Source organism: Nilaparvata lugens, chromosome 2 (assembly GCF_014356525.2).
Source record: "Nilaparvata lugens isolate BPH chromosome 2, ASM1435652v1, whole genome shotgun sequence".
Classification (NCBI taxonomy): Eukaryota; Metazoa; Arthropoda; class Insecta; order Hemiptera; family Delphacidae; genus Nilaparvata; species Nilaparvata lugens.
In genome coordinates, this window is record NC_052505.1 from 90494430 (window position 1) to 90521664 (window position 27235).

At 36.8% G+C, this 27235-nt stretch overlaps 1 protein-coding gene across 2 annotated transcripts; it reads right to left on the minus strand.

Annotated features, from left to right (window-relative positions):
* LOC111047526 (geranylgeranyl pyrophosphate synthase) lies at positions 1-26241 on the minus strand. Of its 2 annotated transcripts, none has more exons than XM_039422090.1 (7): positions 26054-26241; positions 23014-23168; positions 20039-20183; positions 14887-15007; positions 10359-10498; positions 7453-7764; positions 1-229 (listed from the first exon to the last, which is right to left on the minus strand). In XM_039422090.1, exons 1-6 carry the CDS (start codon positions 26087-26089, stop codon positions 7453-7455), a joined length of 909 nt encoding a protein of 302 aa, XP_039278024.1. In that variant the 5' UTR covers positions 26090-26241; the 3' UTR covers positions 1-229. The 2 variants fall into 2 exon arrangements, with proteins under 2 accessions (XP_039278024.1, XP_022188980.1); XM_022333288.2 differs by lacking the exon at positions 1-229 and adding an exon at positions 525-1297 and having other exon boundaries at positions 26054-26240.
* Positions 26242-27235: the final 994 nt, after the last annotated feature.

The following is a 27235-nucleotide window of genomic DNA, read 5'->3' on the forward strand; positions in this document are numbered from 1 at the left end:
TTGATCCTGAAAAGATAAGCACTGAATCTTAAATTATAGAGAATACTGGTTGTTGAAGAGATGAAATAGTGGAATAGAACGATAAATATTGAACTAATGACATTGCAGTATTCCCACAATAAAACTTACACTTGAAGGATCTTCACAGAAGCAAAGCGATGGTAGAGTCCAGTATGAGTTGGAATAGATAGCTGCGATGTCGTCACTCATACAGTAGTTATACGAATTCCTGAAAAGGGAAGAAAGTAGATTAAGAGTTTATCAGAATAGAATAAATTCCAGTATCATCACATGAACCATTAATATTGAAGGATACTGTTGCTGGTGAGATATTGGCCCATATGAATAAAACCAGAGCAAATGCTCATGAGCAAGAGCATGGAGCATAAGGTTTTGCTCATGAGCAAAAGGTAGAAGCAAAAGCATCTGCTCATTTTTATATGAATAAGCTTTAACTTATGCTCCTGAACTCTGGAGCAAATGCTCATGTATTTTAGAGATTTTTCATCAGCTGATTCGCTTTTGTAGCCTTAGTTTGTTTTTAACTCCAATCCATCGATATTACATTGATTATCAGATATTTTAATGGGAATAGTAATATCTACGACTATTAAAAGCAGCTGCAATACACAGTTTTTCTACCTCAAGTATATCATGTTCGATTACATATAGACTACTAAGAAACCTGGAAAACATACCTATGTTACTTACGGTTGAATTTGATAATAGATCGTCTTCTATGAGTTTATTTTGATTATATTGTTTTATGCATTCGAAAACATTTAGAAACCGTCAAATGGCATCGATAAAGTCGAGGAAATACAATATTATCAGATATATTATAAACTATTGGAAAGATAAGATCACAAACTCACTACATGATAATTATTTACTCCTAATGAGAATCTGCTATTTGCCTATTTTTGAATGAAGTCCTATAAGTCCTGATATATTAAGACATGATAAAGTAGTAGAAGAGTTTTTTTTTATACAACCAAAATATCATCGAAGCTGTCAATAATTAGGTAGCTTACTCCTATTTAAAAATATAATCATTGATCATAACTTGATCCTGAAAAGATAAGCACTGAATCTTAAATTATAGAGAATACTGGTTGTTGGAGAGAGATGAAATAGTGGGATAGAACGACAAATATTGAACTAATGACATTGCAGTATTCCCACAATAAAACTTACACTTGAAGGATCTTCACAGAAGCAAAGCGATGGTAGAGTCCAGTATGAGTTAGAATAGATAGCTGCGATGTCGTCACTCATACAGTAGTTATAAGAATTTCTGAAAAGGGGAGTAAGTAGATTAAGAGTTTATCAGAATAGAATAAATTCCAGTATCATCACATGAACAATTAATATTGAAGGATATTGTTGATGGTGAGATATTGTGGTACCTATCCATAATGAAAACTGTAGGTTGTTGTCAAAAATATCACTTATTTATATAGTATCACTAAATAGTGATATTTTGACAACAACCTAGAGTTTTCATAATATTGAAGTATTTTAGCAGGTTTATGATTGTTATGAGAATATTGTTAGTTTTAAAGGGAGAGATTAGAAGTATTGAGTTATACAATTTTCAACGGGGATATTTGATCCCGTATGATGATAAACATCTCGTTTTTCAATACATTTGCATGACTCTTGAAGTCAAATTGAAAGTGGAAGAGCATATAAAGATAAAAGGTGTGAACTTGGACTAGAATACAGCAAAATGTACTGGCTAGGACAACAAGTTCCTAATCTAAAAATCTGGTGTGGTACACTCGCACAACTTTCCTTGCTCATTGAACTGTAAGCCTCATTCTCAAACGAGAATAATTTAGGGGAATAACATAATGACGATTGGCGGCAACATATTAATTTGAAATCACGATCAGACTACTGTATTATGTCTATATAATTGTTTTCAGAATACTTTTTCCTTTGTGTAAATTGTGAAATTCGATGATTTTTTTTTTAAGTTGTCAAAACAGCTGTTCTACAGAACAGTATCTTGACTATGACTGTGTTCTTTTTATGAACTGCTCTACCTACCTACCTCATGCACGAGGAGGTTACGAAGTCCCTTTCTCAAGGATGGGGTGGACCCCCCATTAGTTTCCCAGGAAAAAGACTCTTGCCAGTTGATAGAGCTGATAAATAACTATACAGGGTATGTATTTGAAAAAAAAACGTTAGAGCCGTTTTTGAGAAAATCGTAAAAAACATGGTTTTTTAGTAACTGTCATTTTTCTCAAGAATATTACGGAGCTCCTGCAATTTTCCCAGAAATGAGACTCATATGAGTTGATAGGGCTTATGAATAGCCATCCATGGTATGAATTTGAAGAAAATCGTTAGAGCCGTTTCCGAGAAAACCGTGAAAAACATGGTTTTTTAGTAATTATCCGCCATTTTTCTCATGAATATTACGGAGCTCCTGAAATTTTCCCAGAAATAAGACTCATGCCAGTTTTTAGGGCTTATAAATAAAGGGTGATTCTAAAAGAGCGCCGGTTTTATATATCAAATTAAGAGGTTAATTTAAACGAAAAATTGAAAATAAATACATCAACATGTTCATCTCACCTTCCGATTTCATGTATGAAAAATTATGTCATGAATGTGTCCTCCTCTACTGCGCTGGCACGCATCAACTCTGTCCATGAAATTCCCTATTACTGCACGACAAGTTTCCACTTCCATTTCGCCGATAACCCGTCGAATTTCCTCCTTCAAGTCATTGATGTTTCGGGGTTTATTAGCATACACCAATGACTTCAGATGACCCCAAAGATAAAAGTCACAAGGCGTCAAGTCACACGACCTGGTGGCCAATGATGATCGGAATTACGAGAAATGACGCGATCCTGAAACCGTTCATTGAGCAACACAATTGTTTCGCGGGCAGCGTGGCATGTGGCACCATCCTGCTGAAACCACAACTCGTCAATGTCTATTCCATCCAAATGAGGCCATAAAAACTCCCTAATCATCGAACGGTATCGGTCTCCATTCACTGTCACTGCTTTACCTTCCTGGTCTTCGAAAAAATAAGGCCGATGACGCCACCTGACCAAAAGCCGCACCAAACTGTCACTCGCTGTGCATGCATTTCTCTTTCTGAAATGATGCGAGGGTTTTCTGAACCCCAAATACGGCAGTTCTGTTTATTAATGAAACCGTTCAAGTGGAAGTGCGCTTCATCACTGAAGATGATTTTGTTTGCGAAGCTGTCATCCTCCTGCAGTTTTCCCAATACCCAGTCGACAAACTGTCGTCTTTTCTGGTGATCTGTCACTTTCAAATGTTGCGTCAACTGTATTTTGTAGGGGTGACATTGGAGATCGTACCGAAGAATTGTCCGTACAGAAGAACATTTCAATCTCAATTGCTGAGCACGGCGACGAATTGATTTCGCTGGGCTAACAGCAACACTGTCACGAACTAACGCAATGTTCTGCTCAGTTCGGACAGAACGACGACGTCCAGGACTTTTAAGGTCGACTGTTGAGCCCGTCTCAAAGAACTTTTTCATGAGTCTGCGAACTGTTGATTCATTGGTGCTTCATTTCGTCCTAGAGTACCGCGAAGTAGCCTGACAGTAGCCGCATAACTCTCTCCATTCTGATAGAACGTTTTGACGATTAACACTCGTTGCGCACAAGTAAACTTCTCCATGGTTAGACACAGACTGCAAGATCTAAAGAAATACGATCAGAATTGACAATCGGAATGTTACCAGAAATAGAATCGAGGTCACGCATTGTTGCCAACCGATAAACGAAAATTTACCAGCCGTTTAAAAACCGGCGCTCTATTTGAATGACCCTATAGCTATCCATGGTATAAATTTGGAGAAAATCGTTAGAGCCGTTTTCGAGAAAAACATGTTTTTTTAGTAATTATCCGCCATTTTTTCCGCCATCTTGAATTGAATTTTATTGAATTTCTTACTGTCGGATCCTCATGGTATAAGGACTTTAAGTTTAAAATTTCAAGTCAATCGGTTAATTAGGAATGGAGTTATCGTGTTCACAGACATACACACACACACATACACACACACACAGACCAACACCCAAAAATCATGTTTTTGGACTCAGGGGGCCTTGAAACGTATAGAAAACTTGAAATTAGGGTACCTTAATTTTTTTTGGAAAGCAATACTTTCCTTACCTATGGTAATAGGGCGAGGAAAGTAAAAACAGATACTAGAACCCATCTGATCCTATGGAATATGTTTTGATGTTTACATAAGTATAATTATGGATTTAAGTGAAATTTTCTATATTTTTTGCAATTGTGAAGGAAGATTTTTGTTTGGATTTGTATTTTGAAATTAATTAATCTGATAAATTCAAAATTGTAGTAGATACATTTTTTTGGACTCAAAATAGTGAGTGAATTAAGTTATCATTTTTACATAACCTCTAGACTGTGTATTCCAAATTAAGGTTTAGAGCAGTTTTGGGCGAATGCCTGTTGTTTTTACCTGGACTGTATTTGTATATGAATAAGTAAATAAATATAGCTACGTATATACCAACGTTCCCTCCACGGCAGATAAGGCAAGATTATCACTTGCACGGCACTCCTGTCAACCTTCACAACATCTACAGGAGTATTTGAACAAAAACGGACGCCATTTAATAGACGTTATTTTTCGTAGGTAGTCAATTTTACTACAATCCTCCCCTCTAATTCTCGAAATGGCAACATTTGAAAGTGCACACTGGGAGAAAAATTGAATATCGTTTTAAAATAAGTGTGTAACTGTTAAGGTGCGTACAGATATACGCTCCGCGAACATGAGCAATCCACTTTTAATCAGCTGACTATATCTGTATTTTTATAGAAACGGTAAGATTCAGATATAAAAAGCTTGGCATCAGCTGATTAAAAGTGAATTGCTCATGTTCGCGGCGCGTATATCTGAACGCACCTTTACAGTGGAGCATCGATATATATGGTAAGGTCCACGTTATGATGGCAGTATTGGATTGACAATGGTGTTATCCTTGTCTATCATTCGAAAAAGCAGATAGCGCTATCATTTTCTAGCTCTGCAATGTTGCCAGATCGTTTTTAACAATGTGGAAATATAATTAATTGACAAAATATTTAATCTCAATTATGAAAATTCATAATTTAATCATTGGAAAAAGAAATATTTTCTAGACAAAAAAATAATAATTGATTATTTAAAACAAGAATGAACAGTTATTATATTAATATTATCGGTATCAGCTATCCTCTATAGAAGGCAGTGGAGAGGCAGATAATCGGTGCTACAGCGGAGCTGTATGAGAGCTACCTAATCCTTGTACTATATCCTTGAATTATCTATATCCTTAAATTATCTATATCCTTGAATTATCTATATCCTTGAATTATCTATATCCTTGAATTATCTATATCCTTGAATTATCTATATCCTTGAATTATCTATATCCTTGTACTTCTTAGCACGAACAAGGCTAGGAAGGCAACATACCAACGACACTTCAACCACCTCTCACCAAAACTCCGCAATTTACTTCCTGAACACATCAAGATAATAGAAAACTCAAGAAAATTTAAAAACTGGAAGACATTACATAAATAAAAGACATAATTTCGAACAATATGTGAGCCCACTTACCCAATGTATTTGCACCCCCACTCAGAATCTATTACTACTACACCTGCTCTCGTTTATATGGGTTTCCCATAGTCGAGTAGGTTAATTTCCGAAAAAAAATTAATTCTCTTTACATTTGTAGTGACTTTCATAAATTGTATTTTCAAATATTATGTATATTTTATTAATCAGATTGCTTGTTTGTATTTTAATGGATATAAAATGTATTATTATTATTATTTATCGAGGTTTCACTCCAGGTAAATAAATTCAGCAAAAAATATTTAGTTGTGAAAGTTAATCGATATGATTCAAGGAATGAGAGGTATGTTGTACCATTTACTTCGAATAATTTAGCCAGAAACACCTTAATCTACATTGTATAAAAAACATTCAATGATTTACCCGATAATTGTGCTGAGTTTAGGCGCATATTAAGCCAATTGAAAAGAAATTAAAAATGTGGTAAAATAGTTACACTTCAAATGTAGCATAATGTAATTCATAACTAATGTATTGTATTGTTGTAATTCATACCGTTCTATTTTTAATTTCCTTGTCCTATTACCATAGGTAAGGAAAGTATCGCTTTCCGAAAAAAATTAAGGTACCCCAATTTCTAAATTTCTATACGTTTCAAGGTCCCCTGAGTCCAAAAAATTGGTTTTTGGGTATTGGTCTGTATGTGTGTGTGTGTGTGTGTGTGTGTGTGTGTGTGTGGTGTGTGTGTGTGTGTGTGTGTGTGTGGTGTGTGTGTGTGTGTGTGTGTGTGTGTGTGTGGTGTGTGTGTGTGTGGTGTGTGTGTGTGTGTGTGTGTGTGTGTGTGTGTGTATGAGTGTATGTGCGTCTGTGTACACGATATCTCATCTCCCAATTAACGGAATGACTTGAAATTTGGAACGTAAGGACCTTACAATATAAGGATCCGACACGAACAATTTCGATCAAATGCGATTCGAGATGGCGGCTAGAATGGCGAAAATGTTGTCAAAAACAGGGCTTTTCGCGATTTTCTCGAAAACGGCTCCAACAATTTTGATTAAAGTTATACCTAAAATAGTCATAGTAAGCTCTATCAACTGCCACAAGTCCCATATCTGTAAAAATTTCAGGAGCTCCGCCCCATCTATGCAAAGTTTGATTTTAGATTCTCAATTATCAGGCTGCAGATACAATTTAAACAAAAAATTCCGAGTGGAAAAGATTGAGCATGAGAATCTCTACAATTAATGTTTAGTAACATTTTCACCTAAAATTGAAAATAAGCTCGAAATTCGAGAAAATGTGATTATCCAATTACAAACTGTTGGCAACTGTTGATTCTATTAAATGATTCACTATGAAGAGATAGCAGACCTCGTGTTTCTCCAGCGTTATTGCCCTGTCACCAGCTGGCTCAAATCTTTGAATAGTAGACTTGAGATGCGCGGGAACACTAGCGTCACGTGATCAATTTTCATAACGGCAAGGAAAGTTGTGTGAGTGCGCCACACCAGATTTTTTGTATGTAAGTTGACTATACATTATAACACTTTTAGATTTTAGTGAACTGAGCCAACAATTAATTAGTTAATATCATGATGATTTTTAATTGTTGAGTAAATTCTTGTAAAAATTAAGTTCACTGATATATGTATATTTATATTTGAATTTACATGTTTTGTATAATAGTACCTTGTCAAGCAGCCTCTTTGAGGTTCGCTTAAGGTAGCTTATTTATTCAATAAACGTTTTTTCTATTCTATTCTATTCCATTCAGTGTATTTCATCCATACTTCATTGCACAACCCTGTAGCTGTGAACGCTTCAAGGCCACAACTGAAAATTACCTAATCCTTGTCAGTCCTATTCCAGCTGAGAAGCTCGTCGAGTATGGCCTCCATGAGCGGGTTGCCGCCAAGCCGGGACACCTCGGCCCTCGCCGCCTCGTCCAGCTGCTGTAGCGTCTCACGTGTGTAGTGGAACGAGCCGAACTTATCCAGCAGAGTGATGCAGTACTTCTTCACGTCGAGGTCCCGAGTGCGCTGCCTCAGAATATTAATCACCTGGTGGTCGGTCGGTTGGCTTTGGATGGCGTGGATTATCGGGAAGCTGAATTTGCCTTCTGTCAGGTCCTCGCAGAAGCTCTTGTTTTCCGAGTACTACAACAAAACAATAATTGTCAATGTGTTAGGATATGATATAGAAAATCATCGTATGAGAGATTATCAATGTATTAGGATACGAGAGAAAAAGGTTGATGTTACATGAAAATATAAAAATAATACCAGTATTACAGTTGTGATGTGTGTGATGAGGTATTTTTACTTTCCTTGCCCTATTAACATAGGTAAGGAAAGTATTGCTTTCCGAAAAAAATTAAGGTACCCCAATTTCTTGCTGTTTCTTCTGTAATTGGACAATATCTAGTCTAATTATTCAATAATACCAGTACTTTACTAGTTCATCTGATATTTCTAAAGGATTGGGCATTTTTACCTTAGTTAGTTTAGAAATATCAGTTCAACTAGTAAAGTACTGGTATTATTGATTAAAAAGACTAGATATTGTCCAATTACAGAAGAAACATCATAAATTGGGGTACCTTAATTTTTTCGGAAAGCAATACTTTCCTTACCTATGGTAATAGGGCAAGGAAAGTAAAAATTCATCATAAAATTACGGCGTCCTAGGCTCTTGACTCAAATAGCTGGCAACAACTCAGCTGGTAGTTTAAATATTTTTGATATGCATAGTAGTTTCTTGATGCTGTGGAAGGCGTAAATCGGTCCAGGGATCAAGTTGTGAGTCCGTGACTATTGTTCATTGTTGATGAATGACTATAGCTCCTTATGAACAAGGAAAGTAGAGATGAAAAAGTACTACCAGCCAGTCCTTTTTACAAATCAAGGGTCTTACCACCAATTCCCATTCACCAAACATCTGTCTACATGGAAATTGATGGAAAGTGACGCAATAACAAGCAGACTCTACAGTCTCTGTGAGCCACTTTAATCACACAAGATAATTGTGATTTGTGATTTACTTAAATCAATAAACCATAACAAGTTTCGCACTGATGTGCGCAAGACTTCAGCTCGCTGAATAATACTGTTATTTAGTTCTATTATGAAACTGCGAATGGTTGAAAACTTTAAGTTTGATACACATACTCAATCCAGAGTTATAGAAACTGGCCTTCACTCTTAACTCTTTAGCAAGAATTTAACTCGATGAATGTACTGTAATAGTTGTGATACTGAAATAAATTTATTGATTGGGTTCATTCAAAAAGGTATAGAATTAGGACTTTTCCAATGAGACTTTAGTGATCTTGTAGCTGAATTTTGTGTGTAAATTTTTATTGTGAGAAATTTATTTTTCTGTTGAAAAATAATTTTCTCACATTAAGATTTTGCTAACTTGCATCCGGGAAGACTCCAGGGTTGAGGTATTCTCACGGTACTGTATTTCCGTTAGCAATGAAAAGTACACGAGTATTTGGGAATATTTCAAACTTGCTTTATTTTCCTTGCCCACGGAATTATGCTCGTCTCCACGTGGACCGTTGACTTGTTGGTGGAAGGGGAACATAATTTGCGTGGAAAATTTCAGTTCCTATCAAGTCGCGGCCGGAATAGCTTTGAAATCGTATTACTTCGTAATACACACGTACACACGTAATACTTATGCATGTATTGATGAATGAAGAATGTTATAAATTGTAAATGTACCTGACCTTGTTATACAATTTGTTTTGTAATGACAATAAACAATTTTGATTTTGAATCTAGAGATAGCCCCGGGCCTCGAGGATCCAAAATTAACATGTGTTTTGAATTATTTGTTTGCTGTTTAAATTTGTTAATAAGTATTATTTTCCGCGTTATGTTGAAGTAGTGTATTAATTATTTAAAGTTAATGTGAGAATGTTTGTTGAAGATTAATATTAGTGTCAAATTCAATGAGTGTAGTGGGAATTCCAATAGAGATGAATTTATAAATTAAACGGTTGTGAGTGCCATTATATTTTCTAGCCCATGTTGAAATCCCTATATTGGCCGAGTCCCCAATTATTTATTTGAAGCAGAGAAATGAGTGAAGTTCACGCTACCATCGTAAACAGTTAGAATTCCAGACAAACAGTTAGAAAAATCTTACAGGCAGTTTTATAGAATGTGAAATGAAACTATATAAATTATTTGTTATTGTCCAAATTTAAATTAGTTTAATTCATTTAATAAAAATTTAGAATTGAGATAGAGAACAAAAGTTTGTTGTTATTGAAAAAGTCCCATGACTCGTCCTTTAGTATTTTAGAGATCTCTTAATTCCACCCCCATCTGGGGGCGGTTACAGTATCATCATTACTTCTATTTTTCACAGAACTGTGAATTGTTAAAAACGTCAAGTATGATATACAGACTCAATCCATAGCTACATTTTAAAAACTAGCCTTCATTCTTACCTCTCTAGCAAGACTTTAGCTCGCTGAATGTACCATCAATACTGTTATTTAGTTTCATTATGAAACTGCGAATAGTTGAAAACGTCAAGTATGATACACATACTCAATCCAGAGCTATATCTTGAAAACTGGCCTTCATTCTTACCTCTTCAGCAAGATTTTAGCTCGTTGAATGTTCCTTCAATAATTTCACTTTTGTCATAAAACAGTGAATCGTTGATATACGTCAAGTCTGTTCCACAGACTCAAGAGCTACTGTTTATTCTAAAAACTGACCATCACTCTTACCTCTTGCAAACGTAGATTGCAGTAATCATCTCTAATTTGGAAGTAGAGGCCTAATATGCCTGTCAAATTGGAAAAGTCCGATTTATTCTCACTGAACAGTTGCATGAGACGAATAGCAAGCATGAAGAGACCGCCAGTTTCTGAAAACGATCAATAAAACAAATCTTAAACAGCTTTTCAAATAATCATTGTAGAATATATTATTGTTTCATTGAAATTCAAGCACTGAACGATTGATATGAAATAATTTGGAAGATTATTGACCGAACGAAGTGAGGTCTAAGATTCATTGACCGAGCGAAGTGAGGTCTAAGATTCAAGTCGACGGTTTTGAATTTCTCTTTATGTTTAAATGTTTATATGTTGCGCATTTACAGCGAAACGCAACAATAGATGTTCATGAAATTTGACAGGTATGTTCCTTTTTGAATTTCGCGTCGACGTTTACATAAGGTTTTTAAAATTTTGCATTTTATGGATAATACAAAAGGAAAAGGAGTTTCCTTCGAACACCAATATTACCGTAAAAATCAGACTGAAGAATTATTCATTATAAATCAGCTGTCTAGTGGACTATAGTACTACCCGTTCAAAAACATCGAACATCTTGAAAATGTATCTTTCCATCAACGTTAGTAGACAGTTGTCTACTAACTTTGTCTTTCTATAAGCTGAGGCCATGATTCTAGTATTGATTGAGTTTGGAGTTATTCATAGAAAACATTTTTTTTACATTTTTCTTTTTTAATCTGGTAATAAAAATTGCAACAAATATTATTGAAAAGAAATAGAATTCTTAAATCATGGAGAGTGAGAAATGAAGTTTGAAGGAGATCAGCATTATGGTAGTTTATTTTGTTAATTTCATCACACCGATTTTTCGCCAACACGATAACACAGAATGTTCTCTGATGGGTTGATTGGATTGGCGTATCGACGGCAGCCTGACCTGATAACAGCGCTCACACTCACATTCCGGGACGGCACGTCACGGTAGGACAGAAAGCTCTATGTATATTTAGGATTTTTTCTAGACATTTTAAATTGATAAATTATTTATTAATTTTTGAGAAAACATAACAACAGGTCAATGAAACTTATTGAGCGCGAGGTCTACTGTTCACAGAACTACTAGTTATAGATCGATTTAATTTGATAAACTCATAATATTGGATATCGCTTCAAAGGCAAAGTTCAAATTTGTCGCCTCCTAAACCTGGATTCCCACACAACTGTGAATTAAATTGCATTTCTAGGAGGGGCAGTGAACAGTGAAAATATAATTCCCATAAGTACTAATGGAAGTATTCATACTCACTCGGCCGGGCTGAGTGAGAATAGTTCAATTAAAACTCGTGAGAATTATTTTCTACTGTTCACTGTCAATTATATGTGGGAATCCAACTTAATACAATACTCCATGTAGCACTCAAAGTACGAACAGGTTTTTTCAAAAGGTTGCAAGATGGTGCCACAATTAATTATTGTACTTATTTACATCTTCGACTCAATATATTTTTAATGTAAGGCTCAACTCACACTTACGCGACTCAGGTCGAGAGCATGTGTTTTCAAATGGTGACGTCGCGGAGACTAGAATCGACTGGTCTGAGTGTCACCATTTGGAAACACATGCTCTCGACTAGAGTCGAGTATCCTTTCGACCTGCGTCGCGTAAGTGTGAGTTGAGCCTAATTGGTCCAGTATAAAGTTTATAGTAACTTTAATAGTTAAAGAAGAATTTCATGGCTGAAAAATTTGAGAGCCTGGTTCTCCATTAACACCACGGAATTGTTTGGTGCAGCTGTGGATAGGGTGAAACTAGCCACCATGGTAGCCTGCCACCATGGTAGCCTGCCACCATGGTAGCCAACGTTTGGAAGCGGACAGGCACATGAAGAAGATAATGTTTCTAGTGAATTCCACTAGTTTTGTACTAATATTCTGGTACAAGTAGTATTAAAATAAGCTATAGAATATAGGCTATAGTATAATTATTTGTCTTTTTTCTCTAGGGCTACTTTTGAACATAAAAGAATTGAAATCGAAATACCCTTTTTAAATTATTGACCGAACGAAGTGAGGTCAAAGATTCAAGTCGACGGTTTTGCATTTCTCTTTTTGTTTATATTTATGTTAATATATATGTTCGGCATTTACAGCGAAACGCAGCAATAGATTTTAATGAATTTGACAGGTATGTTCCTTTTTGAATTTCGCGTCGACGTATACATACGGTTTTTTGAGATTTTGCATTTTAAGGATAACACAAAAGGAAAAGGAGTCTCATTTGAACGCAGTATTACCGTAAAGATCAGACTTTAGAATTATTCATCATAAATCAGCTGTCTAGTGGACTATAATACTACCCGTTCAAACTCCTCGAACATCTTGAAAATATGTATCTTTCCATCAACGTTAGTAGACAGTTGTCTACTTACTAACTTTGTCTTTCCATAAGCTGAGGCCATGATTCTAGTTTTGGAATTATAGATAGAAATTTTTTTTCACATTTTTCTTTTTAATCTGATGATTAAGATTGCAACAAATATTATTGAAAGAGATTGATTTCTGAAATCATGAAAAGTGAGAAATGAAGATGTAGAAAATCAGCATTATGATAGTTTATTTTGTTAATTTCAACACACCGATTTTTCCCCAACACGACAACACAGAATGTTCTGTGATGGGTTGATTGGATTGGCGTATATCGAAAGCAGCCAGACCTGATAACAGCGCTCACACTCACATTCCGGGACGACACGTCACGGTACGATAGGACAGAAAGCTGTATGTCTGTTTAGGTTTTTTTCTAGACATTTTAAATTGATAAATTTTCATTAATTTTTGAGAAAACATAACAACGACATGGATAGATTGAAACACTAAAAACTTACATTTAAACGAGAATTTTTGGGAGCTGGGCCCGAAAGTTCACTTCACTTCACTTCACTTCACTTCACTTCCTGTTGATTGACAAAGGGGGCCCAGCTCCCGAAAATTCTCGTTTAAATGTAAGTTTTCAAGTGTTTTTAATCTATTCGTGTCGTGTGTATCCTGTTTCATATATATATATATATATATATATATATATATATATATATATATATATATATATATATACACATTTTTTTCTTTTGTGTGTGATATGGTGGATTTCTAGATTGGTGGTTATGTCAGTGTATGTGTGGTCTGTTGATATAATAGGGTCGGCGAAACTTGAATGTGGCTTATTTATGGGTCTGATTTGCACTTTGTATCTTGTTTGAAAGTCTCACCCGGTCTGTCCAATGTACAGTTTATTGCAATCAATACATTTCAATTTGTAGATGCCTGGTTGTTCAAATCGTAGCTTATTTGTTTGGTGATGTTGTAAATGATTTTTCAGTGATTACTTGTTTTGGAAGCAATTTTGTATTGGAGTTTTTTGAAAGATGATGCTATTTTTTGTTATAGTAAGTTATGTGAGTGTGATGACTTTTTTGTCGTTTTCTGTATTATTTTTGGTTGAGAATTTTGTTGTTAGCTATCTTGTACAGCGCAAAACACTATGAGAGGGAGTTGCAAGCGCACCACTCATATCTATCTTTCTTACCTTATTAATTAATTCATTTATTTATTATTTTTACAAGAAAGCACTGACTGAGAGAGAAACCCTATTTCTCTTCCAAATTTAGATAACATTTTTAAAGTCCGAAATAGGGTTATGATTTCACTCTTCTAAAATTTAGTCCATTTTTACTCAAAAACAACATTTTTTTTAATTTTAAAAATTTGTTTTCTCTTTTTTTTATTTCCCCCTTTTTTATTATTCTCTATCAACATCTGATGTATATTTCTTATTTTCTTTTTGCAATTTGTATTTGTTTTCTTTCATCTTATACCTAAAATCTTTGAAGTGTCATATTTAGGCCCGCCGCCAAGTAGACCCTGTTATCCACGAAAAGCAACCCATACCGTGGGATGTTTTGTAAACCATAGAATTATTTTAAGAATATAATTATTAGAACTATTTATAACCAATCAGCTGACAAGTGGATTATTCATTGCATTTATTAAACACATGTCTGGAGAAGCCTAACAATGGTTTACAAAACATTCCACGGCGTGGGTTACTTTTCGTGGATTAGCGTGGGTCTACTTTGCGGCGGGCCTTATTTTGTCTAAGATTATTTATCTTTTGTAACTAGTTTTTTTTTGTAACTGGGCACCCGCCTAAAAAATTTCGGGTTTGGCAGGAACCTCGATAATTGTTTGAATTGTGAATAAAAATTTTGAATTTCGACGGTTTATTTGTCAAATGGAACAGCAACAATGAAGCAGCGCTCCTACAGTATATGAAACGTCGAAAGTATCTCTAATGCTACATTTTTCAACATATATTCTGAGCACTGATCGAGCACTGGGCATTTGTTATCTCACCGCAACAATTGTAATACAGCAACTCAAATGCATTGAACAGTGTAAGATAGAGAGTATCGTGTAGAATGCAGAGCATTTTTGATGTGTAAATAGAAAAATCACTCACTGCGCATTGTCATGACTCTGTAATCATCTTCTGATGGACAGGTATAGTTATCCCTCCAAAATATTTCCATGCCTTGGCCTCTGTGTAGCTCCAATAGTTGTTCTGTGTAAACTGTGGTAGCCTATTGAACAAGAAATAAATTTGAAACACAAGAAATTCAAATAATAATAATTGAAGACAACAAAGTAAGGGATCGTCTAATCTAGGAACATATGAATATACTGATGCCGAGTATCTTAAAGCTGGATTCGCACACAACAGCGACAGTGGAAATATAATTCCCATACGTTCTAATGGGATCATTCATACTCACTTGGCCGGGCTGAGTGGGAATAGTCCAATTAGAACTAGTGGGATTTATATTTTCACTGTTGTGTGCGAATTCAACTTTATAATGCAAACATATTTATAAGCAGTAAACAATGTACAGATCCACATGGAGGCTTTTTGTTTGTGTGGCCAAATGTCGATTTGGACATAAATGACCTTACGAGTAAATTATTGAGTAAGTACACAATGTATGGCTGCATTTTGCATAATTTTTCTTGTGTTCTATCATATTCCAATTTAATTGGAATTTTATTTAAATTTTAATGGAATAACGGCATTTAGCTCTTCCTTCTTCAATTTTGAATGCAGGAGAACGCAAACTTAGTAGGTGTTAGGATAGGATGGTTAACACTGACTGGAGATTCCCAGATGATTTTCCTCAACATAAATATTTTTAATAAGAACAATATGAAAACTTATAGTACCCTTTATTATTTAAAATATTACAACGACTAATTTGGACCATAACTTAGGTCATTTTCAAGACTTTCAAGCTTTATTGTTTCATTTCAAGCTTGAAAATGACCCAAGTTGGGATCGAAACTAGTCGTTGTTGTAACAAAGTAAAATTGTGACGAGAAAATAATTAATAATATTATTGAAAGACGCTCGGCTATCAGCAAAGCTAGCTGACCGCGGAGATAAGGAGGGTACCGATGGCGCACCATCTTCCGCGCATCGAGACGATTCTTACCGCCTCTGGCGGTGGCGAAACTCCATCCCCTCTACTTTGGGAGAGTTATAAACGCTGGACGAGCCCCAGACCAGAGCATTCCGCTCCCAACCTTCCTCTCCTGTACAGCGGCCCGTTGGCTGCCGTACGTCCCTGACCTCCTGTCCTTGTACAGCGGCCCGTTGGCTGCCGTACGTCCCTAACCTCCCATCCTCCCAGGGCACAGCGGCCCGTTGGCTGCCGTCCCTAACCTTCCATCCTCCCAGGGCACAGCGGCCCGTTGGCTGCCGTCCCTATCCTCTCACCCTCCCAGGGCACAGCGGACCGTCGTCTGCCGTCCCTATCCTTCCATCTCCCCAGGGCACAGCGGATCGTCGTCTGCCGTCCCTAACCTTCCATCCTCCCAGGGCACAGCGGCCCGTTGGCTGCCGTCCCTATCCTCTCACCCTCCCAGGGCACAGCGGCCCGTTGGCTGCCGTCCCTATCCTTCCATCTCCCCAGGGCACAGCGTCGTCTGCCGTCCCTATCCTTCCATCCCCCCAGGGCACAGCGGACCGTCGTCTGCCGTCCCTATCCTTCCATCCCCCCAGGGCACAGCGGACCGTCGTCTGCCGTCCCTAACCTTCTATTCTCCCCAGGGCACAGCGGACGGCACAGCTGCCGTCCCTCCTGTCCATCCTTCCTCTTCCTACTATACTGTAGCGGAACCGAGGCCATAAGGCCAATACAAAATTACCTCGAAGTGGTGTCATCAGAGAAGAGAGCGACCTTCACGCCGTCAGAAGCACCAGGAGGTGCTGTCCACACCAGCTGAGGTACACAGAAGGAAGAAGAGGAACTTCGACTTGCCTCCTTTCCCCGCCCACATTACGACTGAGCTAAGTCGTCCAGGAGCAACACCTGGGTATCAATCACCCACCTCTGGAGCTACTCAGGGTGTACGTGATATTGTAATATTTTAAATAATAAAGGGTACTACAAGATTTCATATTATTTATTAATTTGTAAAAAAGTAGCCCATTCAAGTGAAGTGTTTCTATAAATATTTTTATATTCTATACTTTCGTCAAATTACCAAGTTGAATGAATGTTAATTCATTCGCAAATGATTTTTTTGTAATATGTTCTTTGTGATTTTTTATATTATGCTCTTCACATCAACTTTTTCACAAATTTCAATTGAGTTTCTGCTAACGAGTGTGCAAGAGCTCTAAACAGAGAGAAAAAATGAAAAATTGAATAATTTCTTAATATTTACAATAATTAATGTTGAGAATTCGGTTTGATTTCAAGTTTTTGAAACATAAACAAAAATTGGAAATATCATTATTTAGCGTATGGCAGATACACAACACATATAAAGCTTTTTGTGTAGTTGAGAAGTTGATATTGTGGTAATTATTAATATTGAATGAGAAGGAAAAAGAAATTGTCAAAAAACCACTGATTTATTGATAATTAGAAAGACCGGTTTCGGTTATTACACCATTGTCAATCTCTGATAAACTAAAACTAAATACAAGAGCAGCAGAATTTATACTAGTAGGCGAGTGCTGCTATTGGTCGAGGGCATGAATGCCTGCCATTGGCCTAGCTAGACAGTCTCCTCCCCCTCAACGGTGTGACAAAATGGCGGCTTAAGCAACAGAATCGCCATGATAATAAAATTTACTTTCAGTACAAAATAAGAACCAAGAAAACAAATGTGAAAGATAATAAAAACAATATGTAAATGGAAAAACTATAGACTAATGTATGCTTACATGTTTATGATAAAACTAAATTCGTAGTGTTGTACTGGTTGAAATGAATCTGGTCATTTAAACTATACTGGGGATTTTCCTTAATTACTCTTGTTATTTCTAAAGCCTCTAGAATATTCAAGGATCTGCCTTTGTTATTAACATGCAGAAACTCAACATTCTCCTTAACTGTGAACTTGTGATTATTTGTTATCAAATGTTCTGCAAAGGTAGATTCCCCATTTTGTTTATTCCAATCTCTGATGTGTTCTTTAATTCTATTTTTTGAAACTTCTACCAGTCTGACCCACGTAACAAGCATTACAATCATCACATTTAAGTTTGTACACCCCGCTTTTATCCCAAATATCAATTTTGTCTTTACTCCAGCTAAATAGACTATTTAAAATCGGTTTGGTCTTGAAAGCAACATGAAATCCATTCCTCTTCAATTCCCTACCCATCTTATCAGATACAAGGCCTAAATATGGGATTGTTATCCAAGTCTTCTCCTCACAGTTTGAGCCTACAAAGCTAGAATTGATTGAAATTTGTCTATTAATTTTACTCAAATAATCTGTCCACCATACTTCCTTCATACCCATTTGTGACAGCTATCTGTTTAATTTTAGTGATCTCAATATCAAAATCATGATTGCTCATAGGTATTGTTAGTGCTCTATAGACCATGCTATTGAAAGCAGCAAGTTTGTGAAAAATAGGATGACAAAAATGAAGAGGAATGATAACATCAGTATGGGTTGGTTTTCTGAAAATAGAAAACTTGTGAAAACCAGTGCTATGATCTATTCTATGATCTATGATCATAGTCAATACATTAGTCAATAGTTTTTCCATTTACATATTTGTTTTATTATCTTTCACATTTGTTTTCTTGGTTCTTATTTTGTACTAAAAGTAAATTTTATTATCATGGCGATACTGTTGCTTAAGCCGCCATTTTGTCACACCGTTGAGGGGGAGGAGACTGTCTAGCTAGGCCAATGGCAGGCGTTCATGCCCTCGACCAATAGCAGTACTCGCCTACTAGTATAAATTCTGCTGCTCTTGTATTTAGTTTTAGTTTATCAAAGATTGACAATGGTGTAATAACCGAAACCGGTCTTTCTAATTATCAATAAATCAGTGGTTTTTTGACAATTTCTTTTTCTTTCTCATTCAACATATAAAGCTCATGAGTCTCAAATGTCTACATATATAGCCTACTATATTTTTGAACGGGTACGCGACTAGGTGCTACCTCGACTACTTGTCCCCTTTTAAAACCGGTTTTTAGGGGACAAGTAGACGTGAGCCATACCCTTCTAGTTGTCTCCTTTCTGAGGAGGTGACAACTAGTCGGGGGAACACCCTGTCGTGAGGGTGCGAGGTGTCAAGTTGTCGTTTACGGTCGTGACTAGTTGACACCTCCGTTCCAGTAGGTGTCAAGTAGCCGGGGGGACAACTTGACGGCAATTGCATATTTTTACGAGGGTAAAAGTAGTCGTCTACGGTCACGACAACCTATCCCCTCGAATCCACTCCACAAGAAAACACCATTCCGGCTGACTCTTCATTTGAAAGTTGGAAAATGAAGCCTAACTATCAAGTTCTTTATGAAACGGCATTATCCTAATTTTGTGCTAGCGCAAGTGTATATGAATAATTATTTATCCTCATATTAATTATCAGACTTCATATAATACCTCAGTTGATAACCAGACTGATAGCTTCATCTGCCATATCATTGATGGATGAAAATTTGACTGTCCTAGCATTAGCCTCAATTTACTCGTAAACGGTGCGTCTGACGGGAAAATATAAACGATTAAAATGTGTTTAGAATTGTGTTCTCCATCTGGTTCAGTCATCAAAAGGGCTCATTATTCATTTTTTTCTGTTTTCAACCAACTCGAAAAATTTGTCCTAAAAATAGCAAAGACGGTGAATATCTCCCGAACCTTGCGTTTGACGGGAAAATGTTACTGAAACAAAAGTGCTTAGAACTCAATTCTACATCAAAACCAGTAATAAAAATAGCTTGATCCCTCCTCCCTGCGCCGCGGGGGTGTAAGTTGTGCCAACTTGTGCTTTGTAGGTGACAAGTAGTCCAGGTGACACCTTGACGCCAGCGTGCAAGGTGTCATGTAGACGTGAGCCATACCCTTCTACTTGTCTCCTTTCTAAGGAGGTGACAACTAGTCGGGGGGACACCCTGACGCGAGGGTGCGAGGTGTCAAGTTGTCGTTTACGGTCTTGACTAGTTGGCACCTTTGGTCCAGTAGGTGTCAAGTAGTCGGGGTGACAACTAGACGGCTACCTTATTGAAAACACAAAATTTATTTTTTTCTTGGAGAAATTGGAAATATTAATTTGGTTCTATGATAATGGAATAGAGAAATATTACCTCGGGATGTTCGAGTTTAAGTACTTTGTCCAGAGCTAGGAATATAACGTAGTTAGCCGCATTTATGGTGCTGGCCACACCGTAGATGGAATGGGCCACAGGAATACCCCGCCTCAATACTGAGTTGTCTTGAATGTCATCCAATCTGCAAAGACAAGATTAAATTAGAAAACCCTTCAACTATAGTGAGGTTTGCGTTATCTATATAATAAGAGAGAGTAGGGGTTGTGTTTGTTCGCATCAAAACATGTCAACTTGTGGATTGCATAACGGAAAAATGGGAATGATTTAGATATCGAAATTTCGCACATAAAATCTAGAAAAATATAAATCTCGTGCACCTCGAAGCCCAAATTTCAATTTTTCTTCTAGATTTTTCAGAATTAAATGTTCAAATTCCATTCATGGGACATTCAATTCAATTCAATTTATTATACATGATATTTACATTATACATATACAATACATTATACATTTATTTATACATGAATACATACCATATGTTAATATAGAACTAAAATCAAGAGAGACTACTTCTTCGAAACGGATGGTTAAAACTGACAACTAAATTAATAACCAGTCCAATTTTGTCAGATTGGCATTAAGTTGAGGAAGGCTTCTAAACAAGATATAAGTTGTGACACAACTATTAGGTTAGAACCAAGTTGAAGAACTTATCTATACTACGATAAAGGAAATAACTGGCTCATACACGTACGGGATAGGAAAACTATGTTTGATGCATCATCACGTCTGAACTACTGGACTGATATTAATTTGAAATTTTGCATATAGATTCTTAATTAACCAAGGATGGTACGAGGCTTATTTCAATCTCTTCAAGATTCCACTCGGTCAAGTTTTAAAATATACCCTTGCGAAGCACGGGTTACCTGCTAGTAATTGCAATATTTGATTAACATTGGTATTGCTATCCTTGTCTATTATTCGACAAAGCAGATAGCGCTCTCCTTTTCTAGCACCACAACGTTGCCAGATCATTTGTCACTATGTAGAAATATAATTGACAAAATACTAAATCTCTTACGAAAATTTACGATTAAATCATTGAAAAATATATATTCTTGGTGAATAAAATACAATAATTGATTATTTTTAACAAGAATGAACTGTTCACATTACATCAGATATACCGGTATCAGCTATTTTCTATAGAAGGCAGTGGCAAGGCAGAGAATCGGAAACGCAGTTCTCCTATATTTCTTCATTGTCATTATAACTTGGTACCCACTATAGTACAATTCAAGACATAACATGATCTTTCACTGTAGATCAGAGAGAAAATGATGCCCATCATCTATCAGGGTTGAATACAGAATTCTATTAGTGAAAGCATACACTTCTGTAATCTCAAGTAAAAAATCTGGTGTGGCGCACTCACACAACTTTCCTTTCCGTTATGAAAATTGATCACCTGACGCTAGTGTTCACGCGTATCTCTAGTCTACTATTCAAAGATCTGAGCCAGCTGGTGACAGGACAATAACGCTGCAGACACACGAGGTATGCTATCTCTTCATAGTGAATGATTTAATAGAATCAACAGTTGCCAACAATTTGCAATTGAATAATCATATTTTCTCGAATTTCGAGCTTATTTTCAATTTTAGGTGAAAATGTTACTGAACATTAATCGTAGAGATTTTCATGCTCAATCTTTTCCACTTGAAATTTTTTGTTTAAATTGTATCTGAAGCCTGATAATTGGGAATCTAAAATCAAACTTTGCATAGATGGGGCGGAGCTCATGAAATTTCTACAAATATGGGACATTTGGCAGTTGATAGAGCTTATCAATGACTATTTTAGGTATAAATTTGATCAAAATCGTTGGAGCCGTTTTTGAGAAAAACGCTAAAAACCCTGTTTTTGACAATTTAGCCATTTTAGCCACCATCTTGAATTGCATTTGATCGAAATTGTTCGTATCAGATCCTTATATTGTAAGGACCTTAAGTTCCTAATTTCAAGTCATTTCGTTAATTGGGAGATGAGATATCGTGTACACAGACACATATACACTCATACACACACACACATAACACACACACACATAACACACACACAAACACATACAGACCAATACCGAAAAACCACATTTTTGGACTCAGGGGACCAAGAAACGTATAGAATTTTAGAAATTAGGGTACCTTAATTTTTTTCGGAAAGCAATACTTTCCTTATTAGGTAGTGGAAAGTGAAAATTAAACCATAGATAAATAGGGTTTAGAATAGAATGACTTTTCTATCTGTTGACGTGACGAAGTTTGGACAGTAATGTCCACTCAACCACAAAATAAGACAAACCACAAATTTTATTTTTACTTGACCATACAGCACATCCAATAATCCTGGTTTTCATTAGTAAAGTAGTGGTAGAGTTCCCTGAGCAACTACTAACTATCTGGTGAGCTCTCCCAATGAAAACTTCATGGTAGAATAGGGTCATAGTAGAGTACTAGTTTTTAGTAGAGTAGAGTGGGATAGCACCATGTACTCTACCACTTCTTACCTTCCCCCACCACCGCTTCTCACTCTACTCTACCACTACTATGCTAATGAAAACAGTCTCGAGCTAGTAGAGTAGAGTCGTGCCGTAACTTATCAAGTTTAATAAGTATTGTTATTTATTAAAAATTAAAGTGTTAATAATTTATTTAAAACTATTGACATTTTAAGGTTAGATCTGTTCACTAGACAACACACTTTACCTACTATTCTTAATTGTAGTGAAAACAGTTGCTCGACCAAGTAAGTAGAGTAGAGTTAGCTCGGTAGAGTTAATATGCAAGTTACTCGACCACTAACTCTACTAGTGGAAACCAGGCTATAGAGAAGAGCCACGGATCTTGATTTAATCTGATAAACCTAATAGATTCTTTTGATCTTATATTTCTAATAGGCAGGAATAAGTCCTGAGGATATAATGCAATGCTATGATGAAGATGACTTACAGAAGGCTAGAGTTGTGGAGCATTTGAACGATGTCTCCAATCGCCATGAGCTTGTCATTTGGTATGTCAAGCCAGTAATTGAAGGCTTGGGCCAGTTTGGCCCGTATCTGCTTGCCAGGGACTTGCAGGATATATTGGAAAGGCTGAAGCAGCTTCTGAAAAAATCATATTAATAAAAATTGAATATCGTACCTGAAACTGTTTCATATCCTACATGGTAAATCACGTGAGGCTCCAACAAATTCAACTGGAAACACTGTATTCGAAGTAAAAACAGTAATTATCAGAATCATATAACATAATAGACTATGAAGTGGTCTGGACTGTAGCACCATCAGTCTGCACCTGGTATTGGATTCGATTCCTGCCAAGGGCATGGTTGTTTGATCATCTCATCTCATTACACACACAAGCATGAGAGCAGAGGAAACGCATGTTTTTCGAACAGCCAATGCTCGTCAACGGGAGAGGGTATTGCCCTGGAACGAATGTTGGCAGACGACCTATACTATGCCATTTCAGTTGCTAGGAGCGTTGGAACGTACAACATTGTGTGATCGCTGTTGAGCAGTTTTTTTTTAGAAACAATGAATCTGTAGTCACAGTGCAACGCTTTTCCGTTGGGCGTTGAGGTGCAATGCCCGATCGAAATACTGTACTCCGATGGGCTGCAGCATTTAGGAGTACTAGTTCTGTGATGAAAAAGAAACCACCTGGTCTTCCCCGTTCCCCGAAAAGTGTAGACCAAGTCAGAACGGCAGTTGATACTTGTCCTGGACGATCGACTCGACGACACTGACTCTGTCTACATTTTCAGGAGTACGAACTGAACGGGAAAGACCAGGTGGTTTCATTTTCATCACAGAACTAGTACTCCTAAACGCTGAACAACTGAAATGGCGTAGTATGGGTCGTCTGCCAACATTCGTTCCAGGGCAATACCTTCTCCCGTTGACGAGTATTGGCTGTTCGAAGAACATGCGTTTCCTCTGCACAACTCTGTATTATATGAACATCATCCATCAAAAAGAAAAAAACTTTGCTACTGAGAACAAAGACTCCTATCAATACAAAATGGTTTTTTATATTGATTTTTGCTGAAATTGGCCATTCTCACACTTACAGATTTCTCGACAGTACGGCACGACGGGACAGAACGATTGGCTGTTTCTCAAACCGTAAATCTAATCAGCCAATCGGAGTGTTTCCTGTCCTGTCGTGTCGTGCCGTCGAGAAATCGGTACCGTGAGTACGGCCAATTTGAGCGAAAACCAATCAATTTGAATTACAAACAATTTATCTATTGATACATGAAGTTAAGACCAAGTTCAACACCAGGCATTGTTGTAGATTTCAAAGAAGCTGGAAAAAAGTACTGGCACCATGACTGAGCCTTGCGATACACCATGGTTCACCAATGGGGAGAAGATGAGGCTCCACAAATTGATACAATCTGTCCTGGAGATGTAAGCACAGCAACTGTTCCTTGGAAGTTCCATTTTCCATTATTATTTCGTGAGGAATACACTCAAAGGCCTTACACAGGCCGGCAAAAATTAGGGATACAAAGCTTTGGTCCTCAAATTCATTCAGGATATCGGAGACCAGCTATGAGACTTCCGGCTCAATCTGAAGCCATGCTAGTTGAATACTTTGTTTGCCTCAAAGTGAGTCACTTTTTTGGTTCTTGATAGTCTCATACAATTTGGCTATTACTAGTATTATGGAAATTGTTCTGCAGCAAGCTGATGTTAAATGAGAATCTCCCTTCCAGTTCGAGCAGTCTCTTCATTACTGAAGTTACTTGTTTTATTGCATTTCTAGTTAATTCCAAAATAGGATTTGATTTTTTAATTCAAGATTCAACTAAATATGAATAACTTGGATAAATAGAACTGAAGTTGAAATTTAAGCTTTTCGTCAAGTTTCATCACGTATAATATCGTGATATGAAATCGAAAAAACTGTAGATACATTCAAACTTTTTTAAGTTCCTCTATCAAAATGATGTAATAATAAAGTTAGTTGGAATTAAAGAATCTTGCAGTCACAATACACTAAGGAGGCCCCACTTATGGTATGTTCAAGCTTGAGGAATGGTAGTCATAAAATGCTAGTCTTACAATAATAATAATATTCGTATGGCTTTTATTAGTGGGGAGTTCCTGACGGAAGTTCCACATCACCTAAATATATCATCTAAGCCGTCAATGTACCTCACGACTGTCATACTTCAGCCGAGACCAACAGTTTAACGTGTCCATCTAATAAAACGGGAAGGACCTGTTCAAAAACTGTTGGTGATGAGCGGGTTTGAACCGGGGATTTCTAGGCTGCTACGCAAGCACTCTTCCTATCTTCTAGACTACGGATCACTAGTCTTGAAATAAGGAGAGCAACTTGAGATGAATGGGCTGAGGCTTCAACTATATGGGCGTCTAAGGGTATGATCACATTGGATGCACGTATGTGCAAGTGCACGCAAATGTAGCAAGTGCAAATAAGAAACAAAATTTGAAAAAAACCATAAGAACTCTCACACTGAACGCTTGTACTAGCTGGTGACGTTCAGTATGAGCAGCTACAGGCAAGTCACAACGTGTTTCAATATTGCACTTTCAAAATTTTGTTTTCGGCTCTGACATGCACTTTTACATAATACACATTCAATGTGATTAAACCCTAAAGATAAAAAATTACAGCAAGTTGAATAACAGTACCGTACCAAGGTACCAGCATGGACAGATAATAAAATGAGTATGAATGAGGTGTTACTCTACAAGGCAGTTATGACTTTAATGTTTTCCTGAAACTAACCCGGCTCTTGAAAAAGATTTCTCAGAATTTTCTAGTACGATACCAACGGGAATGTTTTTGAATAAGTTACAATTACATTGCAGTCTGCAGTAAACCTATAAATCATTACTCTACTTATTACTTATTTCATGATAAATCTGTATAATCAAATAACTATAAAAACAAGTTGGTATGCGTAATTTAAAAATAGAAATTCATAAACACAGACATAAAGTAAACAAACCTTATCTTCTTCTTCTCTATTTATAAGATTCGACATGTTTTTTTCTTTCACTTGAAATCACAAATGAAGTTATAGTTATTAATACAAATTAATGAAAACCGGTAACGAAAAATCAATACAAATACAATAGTGTGAACTCTGAAATAGCAGAAAGGTAGCTGGCTGAAACCTGGAACAGCTGAAACTGAACAAAATGAGGAATGAACAAATGAAATCACAGCTTCAGCGCTCCAAGTAGATCTTTTGTCAACTACAAAAGTGGAATTTATGGAAACTATCAATAAATAAATTCTTTGTTAAGATGTTTGCCGTTAAACAATGTTTTATAAGGCATATGTACATACAGAGCTACAAGTGAGCAAACTGATAATCGAAGAAAGCCTAAGCGTTCAATGGCAAAATGTTTCTACATTTAACATTTTTGTTTGATTATCTAGATTGAGTTGATCCTGGAGGGTTTAAGTTTCAGGGTAGATAGATAAATCATTTAGATAGACAGTCATTTTCCTTTAAAAGCCAGAACTTCCAGGAAATTTGCAAGGAATCATGGAAAGTCTGTAAAGATTCTCAAAGACAAATCCTGGTACACACCAAGGCTGGCACAAATCAGAAATTTGATTGTTGCTCTCCATGCGAGGATGGGGCTCATTGATGATGAGGGGGGCAGACTTCATCTCCGCAACCAGTACCTGAGAGCAAAGAGCATTTATCGAGCTGAGGTTGATGCTGCTAAAAGGGCGGCCAACATGTCAAAAATTGAATCTGCAGGAAACCATGTAAAGCTGCCTGGGACCTCATAAACCAGATCTCCAAAGATTGTTCAAGACCTAAATGTAAAGCTACACCGGATGAATTCAACAGCTTTTTTATTGGTGAGGTGGAAAAGATAGTTGCTTCCATGAATGATGTGAGATATAATGCTCCTGGTTACAATAACAACCGAGTGAAGTTAGAACGGTGGAAGGAGGTCAGACCTGCGGATGTTGTTCGTGTTATTCGCGGCTTCAAGAACTCCCACAGTCCTGACGTCCATGGAGTTACAGTTGGTGTGCTGAAGTGTGTTGCGGATGGGATTGCTCTTCCCCTGTCTCATGTGCTCAATGTCTGTATGCGACATGGCTGTTTTCCTGATGTCCAGAAGTTATCCCGCACGATTCCAGTCTTCAAAAAGGGTGACCCTGA

Coding starts and splice junctions, on each gene's coding strand:
- LOC111047526 (XM_039422090.1), bottom strand. CDS start 26,089: ATGTCGAATCTTATAAATAGAGAAGAAGAAGATAAG. Junction 23,169..26,053: donor ATAGAGAAGAAGAAGATAAG/GTTTGTTTACTT, acceptor TGATTTTTTCAG/AAGCTGCTTCAGCCTTTCCA. Junction 10,499..14,886: donor CAGAGTCATGACAATGCGCA/GTGAGTGATTTT, acceptor GATCGTTTTCAG/AAACTGGCGGTCTCTTCATG.